The 15,564-nt window shown below is 45.8% G+C and overlaps 2 protein-coding genes across 7 annotated transcripts in view; both read right to left on the reverse strand.

Annotated features, from left to right (window-relative positions):
* LOC118015969 (phospholipase A and acyltransferase 3) overlaps window positions 1-7,477 on the reverse strand; it is a 32,938-nt gene extending 25,461 nt beyond the window's left edge. The window contains exons 1-2 of one of the 3 annotated variants that reach the window (XM_035013081.1): window positions 7,374-7,477; window positions 6,843-6,921 (exon numbers count right to left, since the gene is read on the reverse strand). In XM_035013081.1, coding sequence (XP_034868972.1) covers window positions 6,843-6,857 — 15 coding nt within the window. In that variant the 5' untranslated portion in view covers window positions 6,858-6,921; window positions 7,374-7,477. The other 2 variants (XM_035013083.1, XM_035013082.1) reach the window with 2 other exon arrangements.
* A 3,470-nt stretch (window positions 7,478-10,947) lies between these two features.
* The window catches only part of ATL3 (atlastin GTPase 3), a 64,940-nt gene continuing 60,323 nt past the window's right edge, over window positions 10,948-15,564 (reverse strand). For all 4 annotated transcript variants that reach the window (XM_035013091.1, XM_035013090.1, XM_035013089.1 and 1 more), the window contains one exon: window positions 10,948-15,320. In XM_035013091.1, coding sequence (XP_034868982.1) covers window positions 15,237-15,320 — 84 coding nt within the window. In that variant the 3' untranslated portion in view covers window positions 10,948-15,236. The remainder of the gene's footprint in view (window positions 15,321-15,564) is intronic.

Genomic DNA, 15,564 nt, shown 5'->3' on the forward strand with positions numbered 1-15,564 from the left:
AAAAGGCAGCAGCACCTGAGATGTTTGTGGAAGTCCTGAGAGGCGAGAGGGACCATATATGTGCTATGGGTAGAATTCAAATCCGAGTCCTATACTCTGAACCCTCACATCCTCCGGCAATCAGAGAAGGTGGTGAGGAGGGAGTGGCCTTACGGGGGAGGATGGAGACAGGGAAGCAGGGGTGCGGGGCAGACTGAAGCAGAAGCACAGCTGTGAGGGGATCTCTCGGTGCCCGTGGGGGCATTTTTTTTAAAGCTTCCAGGTGGTCCTGCCGTGCAGCCCAGAGTGAGAACCAGGGGAGAGGGTATCTGACGGGAGAGAGCCGTGACCCTGAACATCAGGCTGAGATGAGCAGACATACCTCATTTTGCAGGTGGGGAAACTGAGGCTAAGGGAGATGAGGTCGCTTACCCAGAGTCAGCCTGAAAGTGGCAACGGGGGAGCTGGAGCCCCAGCCTCTTCCCCCACTGCAGGGAGAAAGGAGACAGCCGAGCCCTCCAGCAGACAACTCCGTCTGCAGCCCCTGCATAGTCATCCACATTCACCCCTGCAGCTCCGATCCAGTTTGAGACCCTCAGCTGTGGGCGCTGGACAGGACCAGAGAGCACAGCGACAGCACTTGCAGAAGAATTTTCAACCCAAGCAGTGAAACAAAACAAAAAGAATGTGTTTCTCGGGGCGCCTGGCTGGCTCAGTCAGTGGAGTGTGCGACTCTGGGGTCGTGAGTTCGAGCCCCATGTTGGGAGGGGAGCCTACTTAAAAAGAATAAATAAAATAGATGTTTTAAAAAAGAATCTTTTTCTTTAATTCGAGGCCACTATGGAAGTGCTCCAACTCACACACATCTGACCCCATTTAGCCTCATCGGTCAGAGCTTTGCAATTTTGGTTTTTTTGAATGAAATATTTCAGATGTACAAAAAAATACAGGAAGTAGGCTACTGAGCATGACTCATGAGCATGTCTAAATCCAGATGGCTTTCGTTTTCATTAAAAAGCCTACTGATGGGGCGCCTGGGTGGCTCAGATGGTTAAGCCTCTGCCTTCGGCTCAGGTCATGATCCCAGGGTCCTGGGATCAAGTCCCGCATCGGGCTCCCTGCTAGGCGGGGAGCCTGCTTCTCCCTCTGCCTCTCTCTCTCTCTCTCTCACGAATAAATAAATAAAACATTAAAAAAAAAAAAAAAAGTCTACTGACTACAGCTTGGGGCTCCAGAGCCAGACAGCATGGGTTCAAATTTGGGCTCTGCTACTTCCTAACTGGACAGCCTTGGACAAGTTACCCAACTTCTCCCAGCCTCGGTTTCCCCAGCTGTAAAATGGAATAACTCATGGGGTTGTCCTGAGGATCAAATAGGTTAATACCTACAAAACACTCAGCAAATACCGCCTGGCACAAAGGAAGACTTCTGTACACGGCAGTTTTTGCTGCCCCTCTCCTTGGGTATGTTTTCGGTATGTTTGATTTGGAAAGTTCTCAGTTCCAGGACCAGCTGGAGATGCCGTGGAGATTGGGAAACCCAGCCTGAGAGCAGGTTCTCCTTGTTCCCAAAATCACATGTTGTGGGGAGTGTGGAAATTCCAATCTCAGCCCCTTCATTCCTGATGCTCTGGAGAAACTCCTGGAAAATTACGAGGTCCAGTGTGGATGCCAAGAGGGGACTTTCTAGCAAAGAGCTGGGACTCTGGTACCAAGGTTCGAGGAAGAGAAGAAACCTGTGAGGGGCTGGGCATCAATCCTGTCTATCCAAGGCTGCGTTTTCAGAAGCAGAGCCCATGTCCACCCAAGATTCTGCCCCTCTCTGCTCTACCGCTGTGTGACCTTCAGGAGTCCCTGAACCTCTCTGAGCTTCTCTGGTACAATGGGGCCATGCAGACCCATGCAGCAGAGTCTATGTGAGGAATAAATGCGATCATGGGGCAAAAGCTGTAAAACCAAGTACCTGGGAGAGGGTTGAGACCCTGTGCCCCGGGCTGGGTGCATGCAGGAAGCATGACCGGAGGCCTGACTGCCCACAGCCCCCAGCCTCAGCCCCAGAGAGAAGGTAGAGGAGGGACTGGGCTGATGTATCGCCTCTTCCCTTGCCAGTTGCTGGGAGAGGAACAGGGGCAGCTCCAATGGGTTCCAGGTCCAGCCCCTGTGGCCCCGAAGGTCATGAGCAGCCTAGAAAAAGGAGGCAAAACTTATGGGGCCTCCCAGGTTCTTGACCTCCAGGCCCGAGGCCGGTGCGATGTATGAGTCCAGCCTCACTCCACATGAATCAGGATCGCCTCCTAACTCATCTGGAAACCACCACGGCCACCGCCGCCACCCGGCACCTCGCACACACGAGCTATCTGGAATTCTTCACAGCCGCCCTATTTTTTACAAGTCAGGAAACAGCACAGAGATGGGAAGTAACTTGCCCAAGTTCTCAGAGCTCCCCAAGAAGCCGGGCCAGGATTCCACTGTAGGTCTTCCTGAATCCAAGGGCCAAATTCTTTCCAATATACCCAGGAGTTTGCATGCAGGTACTGACTTCCGGTAACAACCCGCAAGGTGAGCTTTGCCTCTACATCACGCTTCTCTGGGCCAGAAATGCCCTTGGCTATTCACGGGCAAAGTCCTACTGATCCTTCAAGAGGACACTCCAGCAAACAGTGTTGCTGCCGCTTCCACGGGCCACGGCCCGGTTTTCTCAGGGGACTATAATTGTTGAGCTGAGCCCATGGGAACAGGGATCAGGCTCCATGCCCAGCCCACCAGCCACACCCAGCAACCAGCCTGGCACAGTGTTCTCACTGGAGGTTTGCAGCCTCCAGGAAGCCCAGCCCCGACAGGGCCCCTCTGGAATGTGGATGACTCCCTGCAGGGCCTGGAGCTATCGTCCCTGTCCCTTAGCACCTTAACAAGCACTGTAGAGATCTGTCAGAACATCAGGCGAACTGAGAGGCTCACAAAGTTGTCACAAGGGAGTCCAGAGTCAGAGATCAGAGTAGGCCCATCAGTGTCCTCCTATTGAGACAGAGCAGGAACTGGACTCATGTCCCTTCAACCCTGACCGTGAAATCCAGAACTCCCTGGGGGCCTTCGTAAGGAAAGAAGAAAAAAGCTAAAACTCTGTGCCTCTTGAGGAGCCCAACTTGCAGGAATTCAGAGGGAAGGCGCTTACTGAAGGGAAGATGCTTACTACAAAGACTGGCCAAGACCGGACCAAACCAGTCTGCACCAAGATGGGCGGATCCCAGTGCTGAACTCTCACAGACTTGTCTTCTCATTATAATACTCAAAAATCAGGCCAAGGGGGTGGAGACTTAACATGCTAATTAGACATGGGACACAGGAAGAAGCATGACCTTTAAGTGCACAGGTGTGAATAAATCCTCCACTTCCTGCTTCCAAGGCACCCTTTCCCCACCTACATTTCTTTTACAAACCCTCCCTGACCTCTCCTCTGGGGAGTCAGAGAATTCTTTCCTTCTGCCGCCTCCCTTGTGCTTGAGCACAAAGCCCAGTAAAGCCTTGCCTGCAGCTCCTGGTTGGCCTCTTACTGATTTCTGTTGTTTAGAGGACCCAAGGGCCCAGTTCAGTACCGATATTCTGGAGCCTCAGTTTCACTCTGGATATGCACTTCCCCAGCAGCTAGCCATAGGTTTAAGGACAGCAGGGCTGGAGAAGCAGAGGCAAATTTGGCCCGCTTGTTCTAAGCAAATTTGGAACACGGAGAGGAGAGAATGGTCAGCTCTGGCACTGACCAGGAAGAATCACAGGCTTGACTAAAGGGCTCAGAGAAAAGGGGAGCCCTCGTACACTGTTGGTGGGAATGCGAGCTGGTGTGGCCACTCTGGAAAACAGTATGGACATTCCTCAGAAAGTTGAAAATAGAGCTACCCTATGACCCAGCAATTGCACTACTGGGTATTTACCCCAAAGACACAAAGGTAGTGATCTGAAGGGGCTCCTGCACCCCGATGTTTATAGCAGCAATGTCCACAATAGCCAAACTATGAAAAGAGCCCAGATGTCCATCAACAGATGAATGGATAAAAAGATGTGGGATATGTATACAACGGAATATTATGCAGCCATCAAAAAAATGAAATCTTGCCATTTGCAACGACGTGGATGGGACTAGAGGGTATTATGCTAAACTAAATAAGTCAATTAGAGAAAGACAATTATCATATGATCTCACTGATATGAGGAATTTGAGAAACAAGATAGAGGATCATAGGGGAAGGGAGGGAAAAATGAAACAAGATGAAACTGGAGGGGGAGACAAACCATAAGAGACTCTTAATCTCAGGAAACAAACTGAGGGTTGCAGGAGGGGAGGTGGGTGTGGGAATGGGGTCACTGGGTGATGGGCATTAAGGAGGGCATGTGATATAATGAGCACTGGGTGTTATATGCAACTGATGAATCACTGACCTCTACCTCTGAAACTAATAATACATTATGTTAATTAATTGAATTTAAATAAAAATAAAGGACTCAGAGAAACACGGGCTGGACAGTAGACAGGCAGGCTCTCCATCCCAAGGAGGTCCACGCAGCTGCTCTAATAAGAAATGACATTTGTCAAGCTCTAAGAGGCAGGCAGCCACACACTCAAAAGAGTGGGGAGGTGGGAGCTGTATTCCTTGGGTGCAAATAGGAATAAGTTGTCTGTAGAAATTTTTAAAACAATAAGAACACACCTTGGGGCGCCTGGGTGTCTCAGTCGGGTAAGCGTCTGCCTTCAGCTCAGGTCATGATCTCAGGGTCCTGGGATGGAGCCCCACATCGGGCTCCCTGCTCAGTGGGGAGTCTGCTTCTCCCTCTCCCACTCCCCCTGCTTGTGTTCCCTCTCTCGCTGTGTCTTTAAAAAAAAAAACAAACAACTTTGTCTTCTACATGGAAGTTCGATCAGAGAACACCCAGTTCTATAGTCTGCGGACACACAGACTTAGCTAATGTTCCAACAGAAAGTTCCAAGTGGCTCAGAGGGGTTCGAGCTCACACTGGGCACGGTTCATGTGCCAACTCTCAAGGTCCTACATTTTCCTATGTGTCAACACAGAAGACAGAAGAGTCAGCTCTCCCTGTGCCAGAAGAAACTAAAAGAGAAGTGGATCCCTTTCACCGAGAACTAGACTCATTCTAAAGCAATGGATTAAATAAATATCAGTGCCCACTATCACTCAACCATTTTCTCTGATTTCTTCAGAAGAAGGAAAACTTGGGAGAATTTCACCAAATAAGATTAAAAACTTATGATTAATTTTCTGGTGATGATGTTTTAGTGAAAATGTTTCACATGTGGAGATATTTAAAAGGCACTAGATTGATTTTTTTTTAAGACACAGTATTGGAATTTCTGGAATTTATTCTGAAATGTAATTTTTATGAATCTCTGACAAACCTCTCCTAATGTTTAAGACTTTCCCTAGTTGTATATCTGTGGTTTCATGTAGAGGAGCTTTTGAAATTAAAATTAATAAAAAGTGCTCTTCAGTCAGCTGTGAACAAAGATGGATGGACAAATCGAGCTCAGCTGAATACGGAACATGAATATGCAAAGATCAATCTTGACAAAGTCACGGACAACTTTCCAGAAGTAAAAGTTCCAAAACAGAAACTGTCATGTTGCTATTATTCGTGACTGTGACCAACCTACATGCAAGAGTGAGCTTTCTTTCAAAACTACATTCATGCAATTAAAAACTTTTTAAAAAGATTTTATCTTTAAGCAATCTCTACAACATGGGGCTCAAACCCACAACCCTGAGATCAAGAGTCACAGGCTCCGCTCACTGAGCCAGTCAGGTGCCCCGAATTAAAAACTCCCAATCCATTACTTTTTCCTATTTTTCTCCATAATATTTACCTTCTTTTTTCTTTTTTTTTTACTTTTGCACTGGCATGTTTCCTATACAAACCTCAATAAAATAAAATTTTCACTGTTTCTTTTCTGGATATTATTACTATCCATTTCATGATTATTATTGAAAACAGTGTTGTCAGATAAAGGAGAGGGATATTTAAAATGACCACTTGAGGCATCATATACGCCAGGTCCACCCTGATGCCAGTCCCGGTGGCATAGTTCTGTGGATTGAAATAATAATAAGAGTGAATTGCAGTTGAGCACTTACTATGTGTGGGAAGCACTATTCTGAGCACGTCCTACGTATGAAGTCCTATAATCTTCATTCTGGGGAACCGAGTGGATTTCAGACAGGAAATGCTCAGAACAGCACCCTGCAGGCTTGTGCCCCAACCAAGTGCTGTGTAGGAACACAACCCCAGGTGGGTCTACATCAGCAGCCAGTGCCCTGAATCCTTCAGGGTTCTGCTAGGTTGAAAGGAAGCATTTGCTAAGCCCCTTTATGATTTCTGAACCACATCACAGACTAGAAAAAGTAAAAGTGAAAGCCTAGAAATCGCTGTCAGAGCTGGTCATGGGGTGAGTCAGCTGAAACCAAAAAAGCCCAGAGAAAAGGTCAGACCCAAGCAGGGGCTGGGGCAGCAGGTCCAGCCCCAGACATCTGGCCCCAGGAGCCAGTCCGGGATGTTCTGGTCTGACTGGGGGAAGCAGGACAGGGCCTTGGCGAAGCAAGCCGCCCCTTGCTGCCTCCCTCCTCCTGTAGGTCCTGCCAGCCCTGGCATTAATTTCAGACAGGTGCCCAGGCAAGAGTAAGTACTGAGACATCTGGACAGGAGCAGGCTAACCCACATCCAACACCTTAAGCCCACCCGCTGCAGGAGGTGTGGTCCCACATCCTCCAGGATCCTCACTCTCCAGTAATAACTCAGGCTCCAGGACAATGAGTCCCCACTAAAACACAGCCCCCACCCCGGCCCACGCCGCCCCACACTTACGATGGACGCGCGCATCTTTTTTCGTCCAGTGGACTTCTCAATTTCAGGCTGGAGTTCGGTGTATCTGCTGCGTAAAGCCCTGAGGCAGGGGGGGCAGGGATTCATTATGTCATTAATAGGGAACAGCGTTCCCCGATCCCCAGGGTACCGTGGCTTCTAGCAAGGAGACGGTGCGCGGTTCTCCTCTGACCCTTCCCAGGGCCACCAGCTCACTCTTCGAGGTCCTCGCTACCCCCTCCCTGCCCCTGAACTTGGCCGCGAACTGATGAATCCCTTGAAGGGTCAGGGAAGGCTCACCCGACACCTGAGAGGCGGCGGCGCAGCCGGGGAAGGACGATCAGTGTCGCCTGCTCCCGGTGGCGCTCCCCGCCCGCGGGTGCCAGCGGGCGCGGCTGCTGGCGGGCTGCCCCCTGACTTGTTTACGCCCGCCTCCCCCAACTTCTCCGTCTCCCACTTGGCCGTCCGGGACCTGGAGAGCCACCCCGAGCACCTCACCCTTCCTTAAGTTCGGGAAAGGACCGCTCCACCCACCTCTCGAACTTGGGAGGCAGCGCGCCGCCAAGGGACCGCGTTTAATGGCCGCAGAGGCTCCAGCCAGCCTAGGGTCACCCGGCTCCTCCCCGCGCGGCTGACTAATGAGAGCCTCGCAGAGCTCCCAGCCCCGCGACAGGGACAGCCTGCTCCCGCCTCTGGGTCAGAGGGCCAGGAGACCTCCCACTCACCGCCACTCCCCACGCCCTCCTCCACCTAGAGGCCCCCCGTGAACCCAGTTCCAGCGCCACCTCCTCCTCACCGATTCCACACGCGCGCTTGGGGCCGCCCAATATTGAAGACCATCTTGTATTAGACTCCATCTGTATACACACCACGCTGGACTGTAATCAACTGACTTACCGCCTCCCTCCGAGTGGGCTTATAGTTTAAAACTATATTAAAGTTGAAAGCCAGCTGAAGGCTTTCAGAGGACCAGCACAAAGAAAGCACTTTTAACTATTGGGTCTTAAGCCATCAGATATCCCCCAAACCGGGTCCACAGCACAAATTCCATGAATGAATGACCAGACACAGGCCCTTCCTGGCACCCGGCTCTGGCTGGACTGTGGCTCCCTAAGAGTGGAACCAGCTCCCCTTCATCTCTCTTCTCCCCACTCCCAGCCAGCCCTACGCCTTGCAGTCGGGATGCTTGGGCCACATCCTGGCCTGCTCACTTGCTGGCTATAGGGTCCAGGAAGTGGACCTTCACTCTCTGAGCCTCAGTCTATTCATCTCTTAAAAGGAGTGATGATAATACTGGACAACATATAAGATCACATGTAAAAACACATTCCCCAAAGGGAGAGCCACAAACGAAATGATGCTTATAAAGTACTGCTGTGCCTGATGTGTGGCACGTGGTGAATCCTCATCAGGACATGTTGGCTGTTAACACAAGGAAAAGCACGTGCTCATCACATCACCCGTCATTCACCAGCTTCCCAACGGGAGAGTCAGAGGCAACACAAATACATACCAGAGCTTTATGGGCATTGCTACTCACCCAACAAATTGTTTTTCGTATTAAGCAAGTGACTAGTAAAGCAGCCCAAACCCAAGGTGGAGGGGTTGGGGTTTGAGGACACCAGACTGACTTCTGCTTCTCCTTACTCTCTGCTTTCAGAACTGCCCAGATGTCGATTCCCTTATTTATTTCCCCCTGTGCTGTGCCTGGGAAAACAAAACAGAAAGCATCCTGAGGGATGAGGATGCCAGGAAAGTGATTTTCGCCTTCCACACAGCGCTCAAGAGGAGCTCGGTAAGACAGACCCAGGCCAAGAAGCTATACCACACGATGTTGGTACCGCCACCAGCAAGACTGTCCCTAGGTGCCCCCCCCTCCCCTCCAAGTCTGCCACCGCTGTTCCAGTGGGAGGCCATACCAGGATCAAACCAAGAACTGACTCCAAAGCCTCTGGTCTTTTCTGCAACCACAGTCACGGAGCCCTGTTCTTCTTGTGGTGGGGGAGGGGTAATAGTCATTATTTTCAATGTCTCCATTTTCTGCCTTCTAAGGACGATTCTCCAGGAGAATCCAGTGTTTTGCAGTCTCTGAGAAAGTAGGAGAAAATGGCTCAGGCTTATGCTGAAGCATGAGACCTTGTGGGGATTCTGAGTGGGTGGGGTAGGAGGGCAGCAAGGCCAGGGGGAGAGAAGGAAAGGGGGAAAGGGAGAGGGGGGAAGGAGAGAGAGGGCAGGCAAGCCACATTTAAAGGAGCAGAATCCATTAGGAGCATTTTGTGTGAACATGAGGGTTTCTGTTGCTTGACATTAACTCTCAAAACCTGAACACTCTTCTGGGGAAAACTCCATCAGTGTCAAAACTGAATACAAGCTTGTTTTTGTTTTGTTTTGTTTTGTTTTTTAAGTAGACTCTGTGCCCAATGTGGGGCTTGAACTCAAGACCCTGAGATCAAGAGTCACTGCTGACTGAGCCAGTCAGGCACCCCTGAATACAGGCTTTTTAACGTTTATCCAGGCTACTCTGGTGCGGCTTTGGGAATATGCCAATTCTGACCGTTTGGCCAGAAAAATCAGGTTTTTATGAAAGAAAAGGAAGGTGAAGTGTAACTTCCTCCTGAATCCCATTTCTGAAACCCCTCAAGTCATAAAGAGAACAAATCCCTATTGAGAGGCTCTGAAGAGCTTCCCCTGCATAAATGTGCAGCATAACCACCATACTTCTCTTTGAAAGAACATTCCTGAAATGGTCCAGGTTTCTCATTCCCCTATGTCTGTTAAATGGAGCAACAGTCCGGGGCACTGGGAACTGTGGTGGACATTTGTTTTTGTTTGTCCAGCAGTCTTTCACTTGGTGACTATGTGGTTCTAGTGGACCTGCCTAATCACAGTACCACATTACCCTGACTAGAGACACATGTGACCTTGGTCCAGCTATCAGGCCCCAGCCCCCAGGCTATTGCAATTGACCCTGAAGGAACATATGACCCAAGCCAGACCAGTCAGAAGCCTTCTCTATATACACACACATTTCTAAGTAGGCAGTGGGTTAAAAAAAAAAAAAAAAAGTCTTTTTCCCCTGGAGACATTAAAGTGGTATGATGTAAGCCTGGAACCGTCTGTGCCTTACCTCCCCGGCAGCATGGAAGAAATCCATCTGCAAAAGCAGATAATACACCTGCCACGTACTTGAGATAATAGCCCTGCTGACATTTGAGTTCTTCCAGTGCCTGATGTCAGTTTTGCTCCTAGACATCCAGTTATCATCATCTTTTCTTTGATTCAGCTAGAGTTGAACTCATCTTTGCAAACTGATATATGGTAATCAAAGGCAAGAATGTCAACGCACCAAAGACAAACCATAGTTTGCTTGACTTCTCCCCATCCACACACGCCCTTTCCCCTCCCGTTTTTCTCCCCAGCTTATGCTATTGGGGGTATCACCACTCTGATGGTAGTCCCGAGTTTTCACCATACTCTTCCTATCAGTCTGTGAGTTTGCACCTTCCCTAACTATACTGATGAGCACAAGTGCAACAGCTAGCCTGGCACCGAACATATGATCACCATCAGGGAGAGAGAGGGAAGACAGGGAGGGAGGGATGGATGGCAACTGACCACACCAAGTATATGTTTCAAACTATAAACATACTAGAAATCTTACTGCAGGGCCAAATGGGCTACGTCTAGCAATTAGCCAGTATTTGGGAAGTTGAATGCAACCTCTCCACTGGCTCCAAGGTCACCAGTTGAAAGGGAAAGCTTTCGATAGAGCTTCACTCACTCCCAAAGAGGAACCATTTAACCAGATGGGGCAACCAAATGAAAGCGCTACAAGTTCAAGGGTCCTCACAAGTCCACGTTACTGTAAATAAAACTTGTGTTTGATTTTAAGTCCAAGTCCATGGCCTTCTCCAGCACTATGCTAGCAAGACTGTTTGGTATGGTTTTGCAGGACAGAGAAAGGTGATGCACCCGAACCGCATTACCATTACCTCCTTTGACATGGGGTTAATCCCTCCCCTTAGATATCCTATTCACTTTGCCAAGCCCAAATCTATTTCACAGACCTTCCCATATTAAAGAACGGAGAAAGAAACAAAACACTGACAATGGTGCTATGATCTTTATTCAATTAAATGACCTTACAATTAAGAAACAGAAAACGTGCTTTTAATAAACTAATAGCATAATCTCATCCCATTGCACTTTTTAAAAAGTGTATTAAATTTTAAAGCCGTTCAAAGGCAAGGGTCTAGGAGAAAGTATTTTCAACAAATCATTTTTTAAAGAAAAGAAAAAGAAAACTTGTACATGCTCAGGATTAATACGAACCCCTTTAAGGCTTAAGTCCATGGTAGCATTTAGCCATCTAAATTAGAAAGCTTCAGCAATCAAATGTAATCTTTCCTTGGTCAGAAGAGCACTACATTTAAATTTTAGTTCTGGCACATGAAAACTCCTTCCAAGGAAGAACATTTTCTTTTGAAATCTTTCTGCTCCTAGATCTGTTTTGAAAAGTTCCTGTCATAGGGGTACTTCTGTAACTAATTTTCAAAATTATCTTCTCCTTCCTTTTTATTATTTTTATTTATGGCTTAAGGTTTTCTGTGCACGAAAGATGAGGGGTTCAAGTCACAGTGCTGAATTTTGCTTTTTTTTTTTTTTTAAAGAAAAACTACTTTCAAAAAGTGGTTTTTTTTTTTAATCCTAATTACACCTGTTAGTAAACAGGACACTTGTACATTCACTTTTCAGAGAAGGCACTATGATACCTTAATTTAGAAAAACAGCTTTAACGTAGATGAAAGACATCGCCCTTATTACTCAGAACACGGTGAACCCTCAGTCATAGTCCTGGAAGCAGAGCACCTATTCTGAGCGCAGGTAGAAGCTGTCCGTCCCCTCGGCTCCAAACAATACTGATTGCACCTTCCCAACCCACGGAGCATCTCTCTCACTGGTCTCTGAGCCACCTGCAGTACTATCGAAGGGGTGATTCCAGGGCCACAACCCAGACCCACTGAGGCAATCCCTAACATAAAGCTAGGAATCAGAATGGTTTTAAACAAGCCTCCCAAGTACGTCTTGGGCACTCTAACATAGATGACAGCGACTACCCAAAACATAACTACAACAGGACATAAGGAAAACTATCCTATCGCAGCAAATGGTCATTGTCATTTTAAAAAATCACAAATAGTTTGTACTTTCATGACTGAAGCTTGTCTTCATTATGCCCTATTCCTTGACTAAAATTTTGTCAGGTCTAAATGTAAGCCAGAAAGATGTAGCCCACACTGGCTACCTTGGATGGTAGCCATCCTAAAATCATCCTAAATTACATTTCAATAGTTCTATGAGGGGGGAAAAAGGCCTATGAAGACTTCCCATATAAATTATTTTTAAAAAGAAAAAAAACTCTAGGGAAAAATAAAACTATTTAGTTTTGTTTTTTTATCACTTTTGCCTGGGCTTAGGTCAACCTACTTATCTGTAACTCATCCATAATACATAAATACCCATCCAAACTCACCCTACCCAAGACACTACTTTTATAAGGTAGGTAAAACACTGGCTATGACCTGCTAAGGGAACACCCTGCCAGTAACAAGGCAGTTTGTTTATGTGTCTAAAGCCTTTCACTTCATGTTAAGAGAAAAAAGAAAGAGCAGATAAAGCAAAACAATATTCATAGGCAATTCTACCAAGTACAAAGAAGGTGTTAACACATAAACCTCCACGGAACAGACTTCTTGGTATATTGCTAAAATAGGGCATGGCTCTGAAGATGTTGATCATCATACATGATCATTCACCCCCATTGTATCTACAAACCAATCTAGAAAGAATTGAAATTTTGATTCTATTATTTTTACTATAAAAAGCTAATTGGATTTTTAAATTTTTTTTTTCTGAAATGAATACTTTTCATAGAAATTCTGAAAACCTCCTTTTCCACGTTACTAGGACTACGCCCCATATAACCGTTAGAAATGTGCAAACCATAAATGTTTGTGTGAAAAGGCTGGTCAGGAGTTGCGGAGCTACACACACCACACAAACACTTGCAGTGTGAACACCTAAGCAATGTCTCTGACCCACAGACTAAAGGCTGAGGGAAGTTAAGACGTACAAGACATTCTTTTCAACCTGGTTATAAATCTCCCCGGATTATTTAAAGCCAGCAGTGAGGATGCACCTTTTATTGAAAAAGATGATATAAAACCACCAATTTACTGTAAAAATAGAGAAAAGAAACCAAAGAAAACTCATTAAGGATCTTCACTGAGAAAACTTTATCAATACTTCCCAGAGCCAGAATAAATTAACTAATAAAGACAAAAATAATAAGGCTTCCCCAGGGAATTAAACCAAATTATTTAAGATCAAAACAGAAATGGTGAATCTGAACAGTAACTAAATCTTAAGATTTCACTTCGTCATACATTATCACATACTGTTTTACTTTAAAAATTCTAATACTTCAGTATTAAAATAAGTTTTAGACACATCATCCTTTTCTCACCATTAAAAGCATCACTCTAGACAATTATTCTGAAATCTATAAATGTGCCTCTACAGTGCATTAAAAGCCAAGAATCTCAACACCTGCAAGGCCTTTAGCGAACAAGTATGAACCTTCAGGAAGATGAGAGGCTACCTGAAAATGCACCAAAATTTCAAAGAGAAGCTTTCAATTTAACAGTCAACACTAAGCAGCACTGATAGGCAAATAAACAGTTTTTAGAACAAGCTGGAATTTTCCTAAAATTTAATGGCAATTGAATAAACTAGCAAGAACTTAGGGGCAAGATGGTATGTAGACAGGAAAAAAATATAAAATGCTTGGAATTAATTCAGACTCATAAAAATACTTCAGTGGTGAAGTGTTAATGTAGTAAAAAGAAAATTCTTTAATAAAGAGATTACATGCTTCTTTCTTCTGCCTTCCGTTCAGACTTCTTCACGTATATAGAATCTACACTTGGGTTTCGCCTAAGCCTTCCTATCTCCCTCCCACAACAAAAACTATCTTAATTAAGGCTCTCATACCTGAATGTTTTTATAAATACTTAAAGGCAAGTTTTATGAAGTTTAAAAATCCACAATAATTCACCATTATATTATAAATCAAAGGAAAAGGCAACTCATAGAGAAATTTTTACCACCCAATCAAGGTAAATAAAAAAGATTTCTTAGATACTTCTAGATACTGTCCATATTTGGGTGGGACTCCGGTCCTCACTAAGCCAAAGCTATTTTAAAGCTACCAGACTAGTCAAGTGAGGTTAAAGAAAGGAAGATTCGCTAAACAAAACTGACAATTTTAGCTTTATTATTAAAAATACTAGACAGTGCCTAGGAAAACGCAAGTAAATGTTTTGGATAAAGACCTGATTTACTGCTAGGCCACATGAAACAGGACAACTAAAGGCAGTAGTGTTTGGTAATGTCTTTCCTCTAATCCTTAATAAAGTTCTGTTCTTCAGTAGAACTCTTGAAAACAAGACCTCTAAATGACAACCGTGAGTTATATATAATACAGATGTGTATATAAACCTGCGAACAGTGAATCTGAGCAAGGCACAAGTTCAAGTGACTTATCAGAGGTCACATGGTTCATTTAAACTCAAGCTTTTTTGTTTAAAATATCGAGCTCACTCCTTTCATTATGAGCCACTCTGGCTCTTCAAGGCATGTTTGCCTCTTTTCTAAAAAGAAGCTAGAGGAATGAAGGCAAAAATAAAGTAAGAGTATGCTCCAACAAAACTGTCAGCCTGTCAGTAAAAGACCATAAATTTCAGTGTATGGTGGATTTAAACAGGATATGGATTTTCCACACTATGTGGCAAGCAGGATTCTTTAACATTATAAGATTTTAAAAGTGTAATGGCATCCTTTTCAGTCTTTTGTTCTGAAGCTTTTGCAAGTTTTGTAAACATTTTAAAATAGTAAGGTATAGAAGAACAGATAGGTTTCACCACAAAACAGCATCTTTCATGAGGTTATTCTTGATTCCCTCCCTATCATGTCCTCAAAAGCCTGGATTCAATCTTAAAAGGCACTAAGTGGCACATACAGGATTTAAAACCACATCTGCAGTTTTTCCTTTAGCTTTCTCCCCCATAAAGTGCACAAAGCAGAGAGTAATAAGAAAATAGACGCAGGCGTGATCTATATCAGCAAGGAAAAAAACGCTTCCAACAGAAATGGAAGTATGTTTAAGAATCTGAAGCCATGGGAAAGGTCTGTCTATGAATTTATTACTGCTGAGTTTCAGCTCTTCCCCGGTGATCCCAAATCTGCGTTCCTCTGGACCTGGACCTGTGGCCGTGGCAGAAACCCAGAAATCAGGAGGGGCTGGTCGCGTTCTCGTTGGCTCCTCTCGTCAAGATGCTATTGAGCTTTTTTATCCACAAGTGGCCTCCCAACTGCATCCCTCACAGCGGACTGAGTGGAATTACCCATATGAGAAGTAGCCTGCAAGAGTCCATTTATTCAACACGTAAGTTAATAAAATACAACACAGCATCGAGAGAGACTTCAGAGATAAACTTTCAGAAATCTGTCTACATCACGGGTAGGTTACCAGAAAATCGGGAAATGAAAATGCAGGTGTCAGGGGAACCTGTAGCGGCAGCTGGCTCCCCAGAGTCAGCGAAGCCTCTGCTCCGTTATCGTGGTGGGCTGGGAAGCCACCGTGGCTCCTCACAAGCTTCTGACT

This window comes from Mirounga leonina, unplaced genomic scaffold (assembly GCF_011800145.1).
Source record: "Mirounga leonina isolate KUSES-001 unplaced genomic scaffold, KU_Mleo_1.0 Mir_166, whole genome shotgun sequence".
NCBI classification, from domain to species: domain Eukaryota; kingdom Metazoa; phylum Chordata; class Mammalia; order Carnivora; family Phocidae; genus Mirounga; species Mirounga leonina.